This window comes from Haliotis cracherodii, unplaced genomic scaffold (assembly GCF_022045235.1).
Source record: "Haliotis cracherodii isolate W230 unplaced genomic scaffold, xgHalCrac1.p SCAF_7, whole genome shotgun sequence".
Lineage (NCBI taxonomy): Eukaryota > Metazoa > Mollusca > Gastropoda > Lepetellida > Haliotidae > Haliotis > Haliotis cracherodii.
The window spans coordinates 58997514-59015442 of NW_027266330.1; the positions used below are offsets into that span (position 1 = coordinate 58997514).

Sequence of the window (17929 nt, forward strand, 5' to 3'; positions counted from 1 at the left end):
TTGCAAATGAACCCTTGAGCATTTCTAATGATCCTTGAGATTCACAAATTATATATCATATTTAACAATAATAGTAACAATATTTATTTCATTAACCAGTTGTAATAAATTGTTTGTGAATTATTTTTGAAAAAAGGTAAACCCTATCAACTGATTCTTATACTCTTATTTGTTAAAATATACTGTTTATTTACTGAAATTTTTTGTTGTTGAATATAATTCATTAAATAGTGGTTTTACTCAATTAAAAGAAGAATTATCACTCACACTGAAAGTGAGTGTTTGCAAAGTGATTCCTGAAGGTCAAGTTGTGGCCAGGAATATCTCTCTCTCTGTAGGGGGCTGTCATGTCGTCATCCGGAACATTGGACTCACTGTCAGGTAATGGGATATTCCTTATCTTGCAGATGTTATGCAGAATTCCACAACATGTTATGATTTTACATGCCTTAAATGGAGAAAGGCGAATCTCTCCATGTAAGACATGGAACCGTCTCTTGAGCTGGCCTATACCTCTTTCCACGACACTTCGGGTCCTTTTATGTGCTCTGGAAAACAAGTTCAGAACCCATCTAATACACACGCACCCACACAACAATTTAAAGATATGTGTGTATTACAGTCAATGTGTTCCATAAGGAATTTCCACAAATTTGTTTCAGTTATTTTACAAATTGTGTAAAAAATCTGTCCATTTCATTTATAATAATAATGAAATCCAAACATTATTATGCTCTATTTCATCACTTAGTGATTGAACATGAGTAGTCAATAATTATTGTGAAGTGTCTAAGCCCTTTTGAACTCCAATAACGATTATCCAGTCTTTTAAGTGAATGGACAGATGTTTTAGTCACTTGATATAATGACTGAAATATTTAGGCTTTTTTATACTTTGTAAAAAGTGATTCACATTTTACACATTGACCTTAAGATATATATTTTTAGAATTTTTTTTTTTTTTTTTTAAACAATATTAAAATGATTGAATTTATTTCTGTTTTTCTGGCTTATCTGTCATTAAATATATTTCATATTTTTATATGGGTAATTTCTTAATGTTCACTTTCGATATATATATGCACAACCAAATATCTTTTCACATTTGAACACTTACACTTTTCACAACAACCAATTCTCACTTTTGTAATTTTGAAGGGGGATAACTCTCATTACGATTGCGTGTTCACGATTGTAGGAGAATATTACCGATTGTACGATGTCTGTGAGCCAGGATTTGGTCTCAGGTACGGAGTAAGCAGCCAGTTTCTGCAGGGGTAGCCACTATCTCCAAGTAGGTGACATCCGGTTGGCACGATGTGTCGTTCAAATAAAATATGAAGTCCGCTTTCGGTGAGTATTCTCGAGTCGTTTCGAGCCTGGCCACTTCGCAACAAGGTCAATTATCATGTTGTTTGGATCAAATACAATCTGTGTGTTTATACTGTGGTACTGTTTACGACTTACATATGAGGGTTCGTCGACAGATGGAGCAATAATCTGCACATGGGATCCATAAATCACTCCAACAACGCCAGGGAAGTGAGCGATGTTGTAAAACGCCTCTTGATTCTGACGAATGCAACCCTGTGTTGTCGGAAAGTGAATAAACTGGGATGCTATCTCGGGGTCGGACAAAGCTGACACTGTCTGCTCTATCGCCCGACTGACCGACGATTGGGAAAGACCCAAGTCATCCCCGTTGCATAATTGCATTTGGCCTGTAGCGAAATAACGTAGCTTTGCTACAACCTTTTCAGTTCCTGTCATGGCATGAGAACGAGAGGTGCTAGGACATATTTTATCAGCAATTAAAACAGTCACATATTCAATACCACTTTTGTTTAACCTGTATCTTCTGATTAGTTCTTTGTCAGAATATATTTGCAGTACATCTCGTCTAGCGGTGGTTTGTACAATACCTTAAACAAATACCTTAATTCTTAAGGACTTAAGTAAGCTCATGAGGTATCTTAAACTTAAGCAAAGAACTAAGCACTGAGAAGCTCTGTGAATATGACTTAAGGAATTTCTTAAAACTTTAGTTGGTTGTTAGGGAAACTAAGATTTCTTTGTGGATTTAAGAATTCTTAAGGCTTAAGAAAATTCTAAGAAGCTTTGTGAATACCGCCCCAGCCGATTGACAGGACCGGGCCCATCCTACCACCTGTCTAGGCAAAGTAAGAGTCAAAGTGGCATGTTTGACTAAGGACCACTATTGCCGATTCCGGCGCCCTCAACCACAAGAACCGTTTCCTCTGCAATGCATGTCATCGATCCCAATTGCGTGGATAGATGCTCATGATATTAATCACTGGATTTTCTGGTCCAGACTCAAGTATTTACCGACTGCCGTCATACACCTGTAATACTGCTGAGTGCAGCGTTAAGCAACAAACAAACCAAACAAAACCCTTCCTCTGCTGACAAAGGGGCGCAACCCACGGCAAACGAGTAGCCCAATTCGGTCGCCTCTTACGATCAGCAATGGGGTGCAAGGGACACATTCTACCCCGGGTCCCCACAGGGTGATGACTGTAGATGCATTCAGTTGATGCCGACTGAGCTGAGGATGCTGACTGATTTGTTTGTGTGTTGTTAAACGTGTGTTGCTGAAGACCTATTCTAGCGCGGATCTTCACAGGTGGTCTCTCTCTATCAATGTCCTTGATTGATGGGCAATGAGTGCGGCGTTAAACAATAAACAAACAAAGAAATATTGCCCACGTGTCTCTAAATATGAACTCTCACGATTTGCGATCCTTTTCTCAATGTTCGTCCGTGATAATGTCATGCACACGTCTACAAAACACAAGAAGACAGAGTTGACTGATGGATTTCAACTTCTTTTCATTCTTTAAGTGAGACGTTTCATTACAGAAGTGGCTTTATTAAGCAAGTGATCAAATCTTGATATAGCAAGGCATCACATATACATATACAGAGGTTAACAAAACCAACAAACAATTTTTGTAACCAAGGGTGGTGATGGGGCTGAAGCCGAAGGACGAGTCCTGTAACACGGTTTGTTTGTTTGTTTGTTTGTTTGTTTGTTTGTTGTTTAACGCCGCACTCAGCAATATTCCAGCTATATGGGTGAGTGAGTGAGTGAGTGAGTGAGTTGGTTTTAACACCGCTTTGAACATTATTACAGTCATATCGCAGTGTGTCGGCTTAATTTGGGAGTAAAGCCAGAAGTCATGCAGGTTTTAGACGTTTACCACTTCGGTGAAACCCATTAGCATGGGTATGGTGCTGACAAACCTAGAAACATAATTGGGGCGAACCGGGATTCGAACCCACAATCATAGGTGCAACTCTGCACAGCGAATCGCTGCGCCTTAGACGACTGGGCCACCCGTGCCCCCATCCGGCTATATGGCGGCAGTCTGTAAATAATCGAGTCTGGACCAGACAGTCCAGTGATTGACATCAAGCGCATCGATCTACACAATTGGATCGATGACATGCATCAACCAAGTCAGCAAGATCCCTTTAGTCGCCTGGGTGAGTTCAGCTGAGGAATTGAGGACAGCATATGGTAACAAAGCCAGCAGGAGTTATCTCCCCTTACCGTGATGATATTTATTGAGTTTATTTAATTCAGTTTGATAACTGATAAAAATCCCAACCCCTTGACATTCACATTGTGTTCATAATCACCATCACGACAGTGCCTTGACAATCATTGCTTTCTTCTCCTCTGTCATGTTGATGTCGCTGCCCACTACAAGTGTCATGCTGACAGTGAGGAGATCTGGGTTATACACCCCGAACATCGGCCACAGTGGCTGACTCGTGTCTACATTGTCTAACGTCGACATCACTTTATTCTCCTTCACATCAATGAAGACAATCTTCTTCCTGGCGTCATCATAGACGACACCGTAATGTAGTGTGTGTGATGCCCCTGCTGTGTTGGGGAGAGTGTCAGGCAGACACAGCACATACTTCCCCTCCTTCCATGTCCTCCTGCATATCCCGCCGTGTGTACGACAGTGGAAGACGGTCATGCTGTAGGAGCCGGGACTTCCACCTAGCCAATGATACACGTCCCTCTGCTCCTCCTGGCACACACCAACCTCCAGAATGAGCAAGTTCCCTATGAGTGTTTCATCAAGGCTGACCCTGGATTTCATCTCCCAGTACTGGGGACAGCCAGCCCGGGGGAGGGGGGCAGTGCTACATGTGCCCTCATACTCCTTCAGTCTCCCCTCCCCTGCAGGTCTGGTGTCCGACTTCCTGTTGACCAGGTCTCCTTCTGTGTTGATGTGGACCCAGTCGAGATTGGCTCTGTCTTTGTCATACTTCAGGCGTAAACCTACAAAATATGAATGTAGTTTCCATGTGCATAAACATGAGACAAATATAGTGACAGTTTCGGTCTATAATGATATTTACATGCTTGGAATTGACAGCTTAGTACGCTGTCCTGATATATAAATAGCGTAATATAATCGCATTGCAGTTTACGAAAATATAACCCTATGTTTATTACATTTGGACATATGATTTGTGTTTACATTGGACTAACTGACAATACTTTGACCCGAATGTAAATGTAGTTCTTAACGGGTCTGGTATATGTTTGTTTGTTTGTTTGTTTGTTGTTTACCGCCTTACGTTGCAATATTACAGTTATATGACGGTGGTCTGTAAAACAATCGATTCAGGGCCAAACATACGAGTCAACGCGGTATAATGAGGGACATGTAGATTGCATGTCAAACAATGATAAGATCACAGTGTCACGTGACCTAGTGTCGCAATGTCGGGGCTTGTGTACCCACGTGTCTCGGCGGGTTGACGTAGGGAGATAGTAGACAGGCAGTATTATCAGTACAGGACACATACCATAACACAATATACAAGGGACATTCTGTTAATTATGAGGAAGATCACCTCTACACTAAAATGAAAACAATGTCATCTCTCCCCGCCAGGGGTGTGTGAGTGAGTGCGTTGGATTTAACGCCGCTTTGAACAGTATTCCAGTTATATCGCGGCGTGTCAGCTTAATGTGGGAGGAAAGCCCGAAGTGATGCAGGTCTCAGACGTTTACCACCTCGGGTAAACCCACGAGCTATGGTGCTGACAAACCTCGAAACATAATCGGTGCGAACCGGGATTCGAACCCACAATCATAGGCTTCTGGCGTGTCCAAGGGACGCAACTCTGCACAGCGAATCTGCGAATTTATGGGACCATTTTTCGAACTTAGTCTTGACAAGTATCCTTTAGATAAGTCTGCAAACTTTCATTCGAGTGACTTCAGAAGTTTCTGTGAAAACTTGTCCCAATTGCACAAAGTATGCACTTATTTGAAAAAAACACGGAGCTAGGGCCATGACTCTCTAAAAGTATTAATGAGGAGACAAATTTGTGAACCCAGTCTTTAGAGACTTGCAAAATTCCATTCATGTAAGGTCTGTAGTTTCTGAGAATACGTGTCCCAATTCACGCAGTATAATGAATTGTTGACACCAATTTTCGAACCCATCTGAGATCATGACCAGTAAAATAAGTGTGTAAATTTCATTTCTCTGACTATAATAGTTTTTGAGAAACTGTATCCCATTTGAGAAGCTGGCGGACGGGCGGAAAAACGGACGGACGGCCTCCTTTCCAATATCCCCCACCCTACTTCGTGACGTGGGATAATAAACCTCTGTGACATCATACTATCCTCAATTTTCAGGAAAAACTGCATGGAGTAAGGTTTGCTGGTGAGACCCCCGGGTCTTCTATGAAAATATATGATTAACATATTTTTTTTTATAAATACATATCTTCCTCATACCAGCTTTACCCCTTCTGAAAACATTGATCCTTATTTTGGTATTCGAACCCTCATATGACGAGACATTGTCTAACTCTGCTTGTATTTGTCAACAAATCAGAAACAACTTAAGTTTACCAGAATATAATAAGATAAGATAAGGCCTTATTATTCCAAGGGAAATTGATATCGTACAGTTGATTAGCACTAAATATGCAAAAAAGAAAATATATGATATTACAATACTAGCATGTACATAAGGAAAAAAGACACTTACTAATATAACCACGACTAGAAACATGTAGAAAATTAAACACTATCAATGTGACGACAAGGATTGGTATTTTTAAGTATATGTATTTATATCACAGCAATAGTAAACTTAAATAAAATAGATAATAACAGGATTAGATTTGTGCACAGCAAACTGTAAAAAAGTATTAAACAGATAAACATTTAAAATACTAATAATGGCTGGTTTGAATGATTTCGGGGCCCTGTTTGTTTTCAGTGGTATAATATTATAAAACATGTTTACGTTTTTTTTGGTCGCAGCACATGCATCGACGGCTGCATGGTCTTGGTTCTTTGGAAGCGAGTGTGCTGTGTTTGGGGCAATTATTTGCATCATGTTACAAACATTTGACTGCATTCATTTTTTGGTTATTCAAAATTGTCCATGTAAACTTTCTTTTGATCCTGAGTTTAGGTACTCACAATGCAGGACCATGCGTCTGTCTGCTACACCTGTCTTCAGCAGATGAACACAACCTTCAGTTGGGAAACCTGCAAGACAACAATAGCCTAAAGTTGTGTGTAGACTCAGGAGTACTTGGGTCACATACCGGGTCACATACTGGGTCACATACATCTTCCCGAGGCAAGAGAGTTAACAGACTATATAGGTCCAGTTTCCATCCTTGCCGTACTATGTTGGAAATATGGAGTTATGAAATGGTTGGACTAACTATGTCTGTGCATAGTCCAATCAAAATCGCGTAACGACATCGACATCCGCTTCATCAAATGCCGTGCAGATTTCGGTCGATTGCAGGATTTGCAAAGTATGTGTACTGTCAACATGCCGTCAACAGAAATATTCCAAATCGTTTCATGATTTTAACCCAAGTGCTCACGTGTTGTGAAGCACTTCGCCAAGCAAGACCCTTTTTATTCAAGAAAGATCTTGGTTATCGAATAGATCGTCTTGACTTGGCGCCGCCATTTTGATTAAAGCAAATGTAAGCGATATGTGAGGTTAAATCCGATTGGTGAAGAGGAGGCCAGGGACATAGAGGGGATATAACACGAAATAGCCGCTGGTGGTGTTACGATCGAGCCTACAATTTGACAAGGATGGAAACTGGACATTTTACATTCAGCTAACGCTCTTGCCTAGAGAGATGGGTAACATACTGCTGGGTCTTTTTATTTGGAGCGCAAATTATAATTCGTCCATTTAGGCCATTGTCTAAAATGTACGTCCTATAGGAGATAAGACCATTACAAGGAACAGACCACAAACAGGAAGTGAAAACAGGACCATTATCTGTAACAGAATACAGACAGTACTGGTGTACCTACCAATCAAGGATGTTTGTAGACGATTCATGGTTTCTAAGGCGACCTGGCAGCTTTGATCTTTCTCGGCTAGCATCTACAAATAAGAAAAGGGAATAGGAAGTAAATATATGCCAAATACGATTTTATTATTGATAGTAAGAGTACATGCAAATAGTTGTGTTGACGTTGTAAACTCCTTCAACTTGTGACAGGAACTTCAGCAATATCAAGTCTGGACAAGACAAGCAACAGGGTAATAGCTGGTAGATGTCTTTACGGGATGCACATGTATTTAAACCAATTCCATCTCTATCTGACAATTCTGAAGTATCAACAACTATACAATCTCACCATTCTCTTCTCAGTGAGTGTGACAACATGATATACAAACCAATTTCATGTTGTTTCCTTCGGCATTCAACTTGTCTGTTAGCTGCTGAAGTTGTTCAGTTCTTTCATTGTCTGAAGCAATATCTGACTTCAGCTTTGCCAGCTCCTGAAAGGTAAAATACACCTTTGGGTCATAGTAAGAGGCTGTACATGAACTCTTATTAATGAAACAGTAACAATATATTCTTTCAATTACAATCATATCATTATTGTGTCATTAAGATGTCCATCAGTTGACTGGACCTGCAAAGTCCTTGTAGTACTACTTTGATCAGGCGACTATGCTTGCCGTAAAAGGCGACTATGCTTGCCGTAAAAGGCGACTATGCTTGCCGTAAAAGGCGACTATGCTTGCCGTAAAAGGCGACTATGCTTGCCGTAAGACGCGACTAACGGGATCGGGTGGACAGGCTCGCTGACTTGGTTGAAGCATGTCATCATATCCCAATTGCGTGGATCGATGCTCATGATGTCAATCACAGGATTGTATGGTCCAGACTCAATTATTTACAGACCGCCGTCATGTAGCTGAAATATTTCTGAGTGCGGCGTTAAACAAACAAAAACAAATCTTTGATCAGTTCAGTTTTTCTGATATTGACTTCTTAGATATTCAGGCAATATGAATCAAATATAAAACGATTGATGACTGTGTGCCTATGTCTACGTGTATCCCTTCATGATTAGACATACCATTTCGTGTTTCTGTTCCAGGTCCGCCAAATAGTCATCATCAGTTTGTGTTTGCTTATCTGTAATTGTAGAAGCAAAGTGTGAATACAGAGTGACAGGACAATGCTTCAATTAAAACACACCATGAAACAGATGAAACACATTGATAATGCACAGTAACTTTTTAAGATGCATACCCTCAGGTGTTCCCCCTTCTGAATCTTCTTTCAAGACAGTGATGTTACCAAATCCAGACATATCTGATTTCAGTTTGGACAAGCCATTGGTGTTGAAGACAGCTTCAGGTACATCATGTGTTTCGGGTGAAGCAGTTTCTAGGCAGGTCCGAGTCATCCCCTCAACAGTGGTCTCCAGCTGCAGGAGGACTGATTTGGAAGCATAGAGAAGACATTTTCGGATGTAACCTGAAATGTCGGTGCATCTTGCATGATGCTCTTCACATGAGGCTTCAAGAGCATGTAGAGTTGCCTTGGTTTCCCTCGTCTGACTTTCAAGATCAATCAGGAGTTCCTTCTCCCTCTGGTCAAGTTGTGATCTTAAAGACCGGAAAGTATGTTCTATTGTCTTCCTCAATGTGTCCTGTGTCCTGTTGGTCAACTGTGTTTCTTGTCTGATGCTCTGAAGGTGTGTTTCCTGACGAGACAGTAACGCCGACAGATCTTTCCTGTGTTGTTCAATCCGCTGTGTAACTTCTTCAGCAGCTTCATCCAGGTAACCAGCCTTGTGATCCGCGTGCTTTCCTCTCTTACATTGGGAACAGATACACATGTTGCAGCTTTTGTCAAACAAATCGAGTGGATACCGTTCGTGAATGCTGCAATTGGTTCCATTTTCAAGGTTTTGCGGGGTTATATCCCTTAAGTTATGCACAGCATGATTTCTGGAAAGTTTGAAGCTGCTGTGCATGTTCTGGCAGTATTCGCAGAGGAACTCTTCACACCCCTGACACCAACACACAGCCTGGTTCCCGTCATCTTCATGTGTACAGAGGAGCTCTGTGGGGCGATGTTTGACTGTCAGGTGGAATATTTCCTTCTGTCTGACTGCATCCTTCTGGAGACTTGTGTCTGTGAGGTTGACCTCCCTCTGACATGTAGAGCATGATATCACACCGCCAGCCGCAGATGTCACACACTTCTCACACACGGCGTGTAGACAGGGCAGTAAGTAGGGGACTGGACCTTTCAGTGTTAACTCCTTATGACAGACGGAACACTTCGGGAAGGTGTCCATTCTGAAAGACACAAAATAATACTGAGATACATATGTCAATTGTATGTGTGTAGGATGCATAACCATGCGACGTTTGTGGTGTGAAACATCCACTTGAGTCTCTCTGAATATGTATTATTTGTCAATGGAATTGGCTAATTTTATGGGGGTTTTCTGAGACCTTCTATGCAATGCATGGAACAATGTTGTAACCATCTGGTCACTGGCTGCGTTGATCCCTCAGACAAGCATTTTGGTCCTGTTGAGCTTCTCTTACTCACTCTAATAGGCTCATTTCTCTGTCATTTATAGACACTGTTATTTTGTATGAAAATACAAACTGTTTCCTTAAAACATCTACTTTTCAATTAAATTTCTCCTATCACAATCAACCCAAATCATATGTTCATATCAATTCTATGTCACACATAATTAGAGGCACGGGTCGCCCAATCATCTAAGGCGCCGCGATTCGTGACACAAAGTTGCGTCCCTTGGGCACGCCAGAAACCTATGATTGTGGGTTCGAATCCCGGTATGCACCGATTATGTTTCTAGGTTTGTCAGCACAATACCCATGCTCTTGGGTTTCACCGAAGTGGTAAACATCTGAGACCTGCATCACTTCGGGCTTTCCTCCCACATTAAGCTGACACGCCACGATATAACTTGAATACTGTTAAAGCGACGTTAAACCAAACTCACTCACATACTCACACATCATTAAGGCCAGTTAAAATGCGTATCGTTTTTCAAAACAAACAGGAAGGGATTTTAAGATTGTATATTTGATTAGCTTACAAATATAAACAAATACGAACTTGATTGATAAATGCTTTAGTTAATTTGAATTGAGTGAACAATGAATGAGTAAACATGCGTGGGTAAACAGTGCAAACATTTGAGTATAGAAAGGTCCTCCTTAACAGTGATTAGAAAATAAGGGTCACACACTTGTTGGGGTGGGTCAATAAAAATAATCCCTTTTCGACGTCTTGTCAACACTGGGATGGCGAGGTGGTCTTGTGGTTAAAGCGTTCGCTAATGACGTTGGGTTCATGACCCGGGTTCGATTTCCAACATGGATACACTGTGTGAAGTCCACTCATCTACACAATATGCTCGCAAGATGACAACGGCACCTAGACAAATGTTTTGATATAGAACACAACCAATTTGATCTGTGTCGAGTGTGACATTAAACCAACATAATGTCAATAGAACAATGTGTGTATACTAACAGGTGTTCTGAAATGGTTACCCTTGACTACACACTCGACGATTTAACACATACATTAAATCACACTCAAAATATCCACAAAATAAAACAACCAAAATTCAAATACACCAAACATTGCACTATTTTACGCAGCATATTTTACATATTCTTGAACTTCAGCTTAATACGCACCTATTCACCTTAAGGAACCCATTCATGCACACAAGCCCACATGGTGCCCACAGATCCAGAAACATTCCCCATACGTGTACATTCAGATACAACATACAACCAATACTCCTGATAAAGCAGCACCAATTCTTTCAACATGCATGATAAAACGATATCTTATTATCATCACCTAATATTAGGACCGCCTCCGTGGTCTAGTTGTTCAGCGGCCTGGTCTCTCAGTTGGCTAGAACTATGAAATCGGCATTAGTCCGGACTAGTACAAGCAGCCACACAAACACACACACACACACACACACACACACACACACACACACACACACGCACACACACACATGCACACACACACATGCACACACACACATGCACGTCGCTATATAAGTGCAATCATCTTGAACGCGACGTTCAACCTCGGCTCACCTCACGACACAAAACATTCACAAAATATTTCAACAATCTTTATGTACAACTGGCTGATCAACGGCAATATATGCAGCACACAGGCCATTAATTGGATACATACAGTAACCCTACCCTACAAGTGATTTCAGCAGCAACATTACACCAGTAAGTGTCCTCTTGATAAGCATCTCCATGACTCACGATAACAAAGTGACAAAAAGACCTTACTCCTATCTCACACAGTATGTTCAGGTGTGTGTCGTCTAAATACAGCCACTATCGGTGTAGTGTTAGCACGTACATATCTGTACATATCACACGACCTGTGAAGATCAGGGGTAGAATAAGTCTTCAGCAACCCATGCTTACGGTAAAAGGTGACTATGCTTGTCGTAAGAGGCGACTAACGGGGATCGGGTGGTCAGGCTCGCTGACGTGGTTGATGCATGTCATCGTATCCCAATTGCGTGGATCGATGCTCATGAAGTCAATCACTGGATTGTCTGGTCTTGACTTGATTATGTACAGATCACCGTCATATAGCTGGAATATTGCTGAGTGCAGCGTTAAACAACAAGCAAAATAACAAGCAAAATAACAAACAAAAACCCTTGTCTGTTTAGTGTTAGCAAGTACATGTCTGCACGTACCTCTATTACACACGGCGACAGGATCATTTCCATACACTGTTAACAGATAGTATCGTGACATATTCATGTAAGTTTTGACCCTGCAAATTAAACAGTTTTCTGTGTGTAGAGGGACAATGGGAGAGACGAGAGACAACACACCCACCTGGACTGTCGACGTCCTTCACTGTTGACACACATGTCACTTCCGGACGATGACGCGGAAAAATCTCTTTTCACAAGCTTGTGAGAACTGATATGAATATTTACGTTCACAATAATAACAACAGTGTCCTTTTCTTAAACTTGTGATTACTGTACATGTAAATGTACAAAGTTTACAAATGTTTTATCACGTTACATGTCACATATTAAGGATTGAAAATTGTCAAATACCAGTTTTATTAAACGAGTGAATAGGTATCATATATGACTTGTTTTCACTCGTCAAATACGAGTTTAGTATTCTATGTATTACTTGCCACTTATATCTTAATTTTTAAATTTTAGGGTCGTTTGTGAATAGTCGGACATCTTCGCGTTCTAAATCATTCCAGCTATATATATAATGGCTGTCTGTAAATAATCGAGTCTGAACCAGACAATCCATGGATTGACATCATGAGCACGGATCCATGCAATTGGGATATGATGACATACATCAACAAAGTCAGCAAGCCTGACCACCCGATCCCATTATTAGCCTCATACGACAAGTATGTTTTGCTGAAGGCCTATTCTAACGGGTCATAAACTATTGCTTAAACCACATGTTACGACATAAATTGTAAAACAACTGCGTTAAAATGTAATAACACTGTGGTAAAATGTAATATTGCGGTAAATTGTAATTCACACTGCGGTAGATTGTTATAAAAACTGCGGCAAATTGTAAATATCTCAAACTGCGGCAAATTGTAATAATTACTGCGACAAATTGTTATAACCACTGCGGTTAATTGTAATAAAATATTTTTCATTGTATATTCAAATATACAAGGAAACATGCATGACATTTAAAATAAGTGACTAAGCTGTTTGGAAATCAGAACCCGGACTTTGAAACGACTGAACTTATAAAGACTATACATTAAATTCTTAATATTTGTATTAAGAAAATAAAAAGCGATTTTGTTTCAAATTCTATCATTAGTATTGAAAGACAGGTGCGGCAAATTGTAATACCAAGTGCGGTAAATTGTAATGACATCTCTTTATCCTTCCGATTTCATACAGAATTCGAGTTACAGTGTTTGTTCGACCTTAATATGATCGATTCCAACCTCCAGCATGTTTCAGGAAATAAAAAAAGCGATTGTGTTTCAATATCTATCATTCCAAGACAGGTGCGGGAAAAATTGTAACAAATTGCGGCAAATTGTAATAACAAGTGTAGTAAATTGTAATAACATCTCTCAATCCATCTTCTCAAAGTATGTTTACAGTGTTTGGACAAATAAAGTTTCTATCCATGGTGACGTTTCTTTTGCGGTTCAGTATATTACCTTATGGAGGTAACTGACGGTGTAGCAACAAATAGCAGCAATTGTAATAAAAACTGCGGCAAATTGAAATACGAAGAGCGGTAAGTTGTAATAACATGTCTAATATTCTTCCGATTTTAAACAGAATTGCTGTGCCAGTGCTTATTCGACCTTAACAAGATCAATTCCAAACTCCTGCATGTTAAAGGAAATAAAAAAGCGATTTTGTTTCAATTTCTGTCATTCCTTTTGAGAGGCAGGTGCGGCAAATTGTACAAACTACGGCAAATTGAAATACTAAGTGCTGTAAGTTGTAATAACATGTCTAAATCCATCTTCTCAAAGTATGTTTACAGTGTTTGGACAAATAAAGTTTCTATCCATGGTCACGTTTCTTTTGCGGTTCAGTATATTACCTCATGGAGGTAACTGACGGTGTAGCCACAAATAGCAGCAATTGTAATAAAAACTGCGGCAAATTGTAATAACCACTTCGAGTTCCAGTGTTTATTTGAACTTAACATGATAAATTCCAACCTCCAGCATCTTTAAGGAAATATAAAAGCAATTGTGTTTCAATTCCTATAATTCCTATTGAAAAACAGATGTGGCAAATTGTAACAAACTGCGGCAAATTGTAATACCAAGTGTGGTAAGTTGTAATAACATGTCTAATATTCTTCCGATTTTAAACAGAATTGCTGTACCAGTGCTTATTCGACCTTAACAAGATCAATTCCAAACTCCTGCATGTTTAATTAAATAAAAAAGCGATTTTGTTTCAATCTCCAGTGTCATCCCTATTAAGAGGCAGGTGTGGCAACTTGAAAATAAAACTGTATTGAAAATTACATGTCTGTTGTTTTATATCATTTTTATTATGCAGTGTGGGGAAAAGTCCATTTCTTGAAATGTCAGTGTGGTGAATTGTCCGAGTGGGGAAATGTCCTTCACCCGTGACCAAGACATCATAGTCAAGCCAAGATATCTATTAACTGGAAGATAATTTTTTTTTTTATTCATAACGTCATTAACGACAGAGATCTACAGAGGTAATGTCACTTAAGGCCACATAGAATAAAGTAATAGATTTTAATCCGCTCCCGCCTGACGCCAAAACATCCCGCCTTACATTATTTTGTTGCCTCCAAGTCCAAGTGTGTTCTTCTTTCTTTACTTGATGAAATACTCCACACACGTAGCCCTACTGCACACGCATGAAGCATGGGAATTGCACCCTTCGACAGTAATTGTACACAGATACCTTAAATAGTTATTTTAGAAAAAAATATTATGTAAACAATAAAATGCTTCCCGCAACAATCAAACTGTAACCAATAATTTCTTGCGGCCTTGACATAAAAATGCAAGGCATGCTTATACTGGAAATGTAGCCCAACTCACAACTTGAGGCATCTGCATGACTCTGAATAAGTGAAGGAGTTTGGCATTGTGTGTTTGAGAAACGTGGCAACGTTCGTTTTTGGCGTAAATGTGCAGGCCTTTTGAAGCACTTTGCAGTGACCACATCTCTTTTGGAAACATTGAAAGGGTTACATTGGCTATCCAACTATGTTAAAAGAACCACCATGGTGTCGCGCATGCGCGCGCGGTAGCACCCTAACAGGAGCATCTGACGTTAATTTGAACACTTTCAAACGGTTGTATTTCCCTAACGACCCCTTATTGGTGTGTTGGATTTTGTATTAAAAGTCTTAGATTTTGGAGAGCTTTCAAGCGAGCCATCATGCACTAAACTCGCCTGACATTTGAAAGCTGTTTCTTATACACTGTCGTAACTACATATATGCAAAACAACAGTTGCCCACCGGTACACAAATTGGTTTTACTTGCCTTTCCCCGCTATTAATTGGTCCGTCCGATAGAGTAACCCCCCTTTATCAAAGGGAAGCTATTCTAACCCTTGTCTGTGATACGTCATGGTCATAACGTTACGAAGTGCAGTCAGTTGTACATACAGCGACAAAACGAAACAAGGTAACAATTCGACCATATTTCGGCCAAATCCAACTGTTTTAATTTGTGGAAAGGTTCCAAGACGCAGAGGTCTACAGGCACAGATATGGAAACGGATTCCACTTGCCTAGTTCCCTCGCAAAATGTTATTGCCAAAACTTGTAAAATGTCTCAACCTCATCACGGTTAGACACTTATTTTCACTGACTGTATATTAAACTATTCTTTTGATAATGATAGCAATTATCTAAGTAATTTCTCCAGATTCCCGATGGTTAATTCTGACTCGATCGCCGAATGAAAAGGGCGACGCCATGTTTATTTATGAACACTGAAAGTTTTCCTACTTGACCTTTAATATTTGCATCTCTATCCGCACATGACCACAACGGATATGGTTTTTATATGTTGGCTTTATCCTGCCGAGACACCTACCCATTATATGATACAGATTATTTTTAATACAACATGGAAATCATACCCTAATTCTCTTTGTGTGAATGTCGGGCTTTTGTGTGTGTACATGTATCTGTTACATTTGTAAAACTGTATGTGCAACAATTTATAATCTTTGTCCTATAGAGATTACCACACGAGTGTCTGCCAGACACCATTTTTCTTTCAACGAGTTGTTTCGAAACGTATCTAACGAGCGAAAGCCTGGCATATGACAGCCACGAGTGCAGTAATCTGTTTCTTACACACCCTTAAATCGCACCTTTTGAGCATCGAATCGATGCATTGTGTCTTATTCTCACGATCGCAATGACGCATTGATACATAACACCACGGTCATAAGTGACTTCATCCGATGTACTGCTTACTACTCATAAATAAGGTTACCCAACACAAAAAGGTTTCCACCAAATGTCATGGCGTCACACAGGACGGGAGCGTTAACGATTTTGGTTGAATTTCCCTGATCAGTGTAATGTATATACTTCTAATTCCATAATTCGTGCTGAGATACTCTTCCCAAGGATTTCTCAAACAATTGAGCCATTGAGAAGAATGGATCTCTCAAAACATGCAAAAATGCTACTCAGTTTAAAGTCATAATTTTGCTTTGTTTACATTTCAACAAGTGCAGTTTTCCGAGCACAGTGATCGTTTCCACGCCTAATTTATTTCGCTTGATTTTATCTAGATAATTTGCATTGGTGACGAAGACCATTTGCCATTAATTTTGATCATATAATTTATGACGAATTTAGGGATGCATGTATCGCAGCTGAGTTTGAAATGTACGTGATCTAATTATAAATAGGCGTCTCATAACCGGTATACGTGAAAAGTGATTTTGTAAACACTAAACAATATTGCGGAACGTTCGTGTTCGCGTATTTTCCAAAGCAATATAAACAATTCTAGGCTTACCAGCGAAAATATAAATTTAGAATTAGTGATTTGATGAAAAACCGATACATGTGATCACTGAAATGCTATTTTTGAAATTCAATTCTTCGAATAAATATCCGATATTTAGTACAGAACGCCATGAATGGTGATGTAGTAATGTGTAAAAAAGGGCGAGTTTTACGAAGTACCTAATTTTCAGAGGTCACTTTCAGTAATTTTGCTTTGCCTAAGATGACAGTGGATGATATCGCAGAAGAGGGAATTTCCACAGAATTCAAAACTGTGAAGTGTTAATGTGCGTGATGTATTTTGAATTTTATACGACTTCGAAGTGAGGGTTGAAGAGGAGGGACATTTTTGACGCTGTGGCGTACAGGGGGTTTACAGTATAAAAAACCCATCATGTTCAACACAGACGTATGAGAACATTCGACTGACGCACGAGCAACTTATCAATGACTTACAATCAGGAAAGTAGTACGTCATAATCTGACCTCAGGTCACAGGTCTGGAATTTGATCTCGCATATGATTGATAACAGTTATCTCAACTGGGTTTCTTACCCACAGGTCTGTAGGAAACATGTATGTTATACTTCATGTCCTACAATGAATACCACATGTCCTTATAACTATAATGCTGCATGTCCTACAATTTATAATTTTACGTGTCCTACATTATAAAAAAACTGCATGTCCTACAGTTTATAATACTGCATGGCACGTCTTTGAACTAAAAACACTGCTTCTCCTACAATTTATAATACTGCATTGCATGTCTTTCAAATTAAAACAATGCATGCCCTACAATTTATAATACTGCATGTCATGTGTTTCAATTTAAAACACTGCATGTCCTACAATGTACTATACTGCATTTCATGTCTTTCAACTTGAAACACTGCTTGTCCTACAATTTATAATACTGCATTGCATGTCTTTCAACTTGAAACACTGCTTGTCCTACAATTTATAATACTGCATGGCATGTCTTTCAAATTAAAACACTGCATGCCCTACAATTTATAATA

The 17929-nt window shown here is 39.6% G+C and overlaps 1 protein-coding gene and 1 pseudogene across 1 annotated transcript; both read right to left on the bottom strand.

Moving 5' to 3' along the window:
- Positions 1-259: 259 nt before the first annotated feature.
- Positions 260-2794, bottom strand: LOC139449043 (putative nuclease HARBI1; annotated as a pseudogene).
- A 704-nt stretch (positions 2795-3498) lies between these two features.
- Positions 3499-9724, bottom strand: LOC139447336 (E3 ubiquitin-protein ligase TRIM33-like). The gene is made up of 6 exons (XM_071228639.1): positions 8602-9724; positions 8426-8484; positions 7734-7838; positions 7364-7436; positions 6497-6565; positions 3499-4321 (listed from the first exon to the last, which is right to left on the bottom strand). Exons 1-6 carry the CDS (start codon positions 9722-9724, stop codon positions 3666-3668), a joined length of 2085 nt encoding a protein of 694 aa, XP_071084740.1. The 3' UTR covers positions 3499-3665.
- Positions 9725-17929: the final 8205 nt, after the last annotated feature.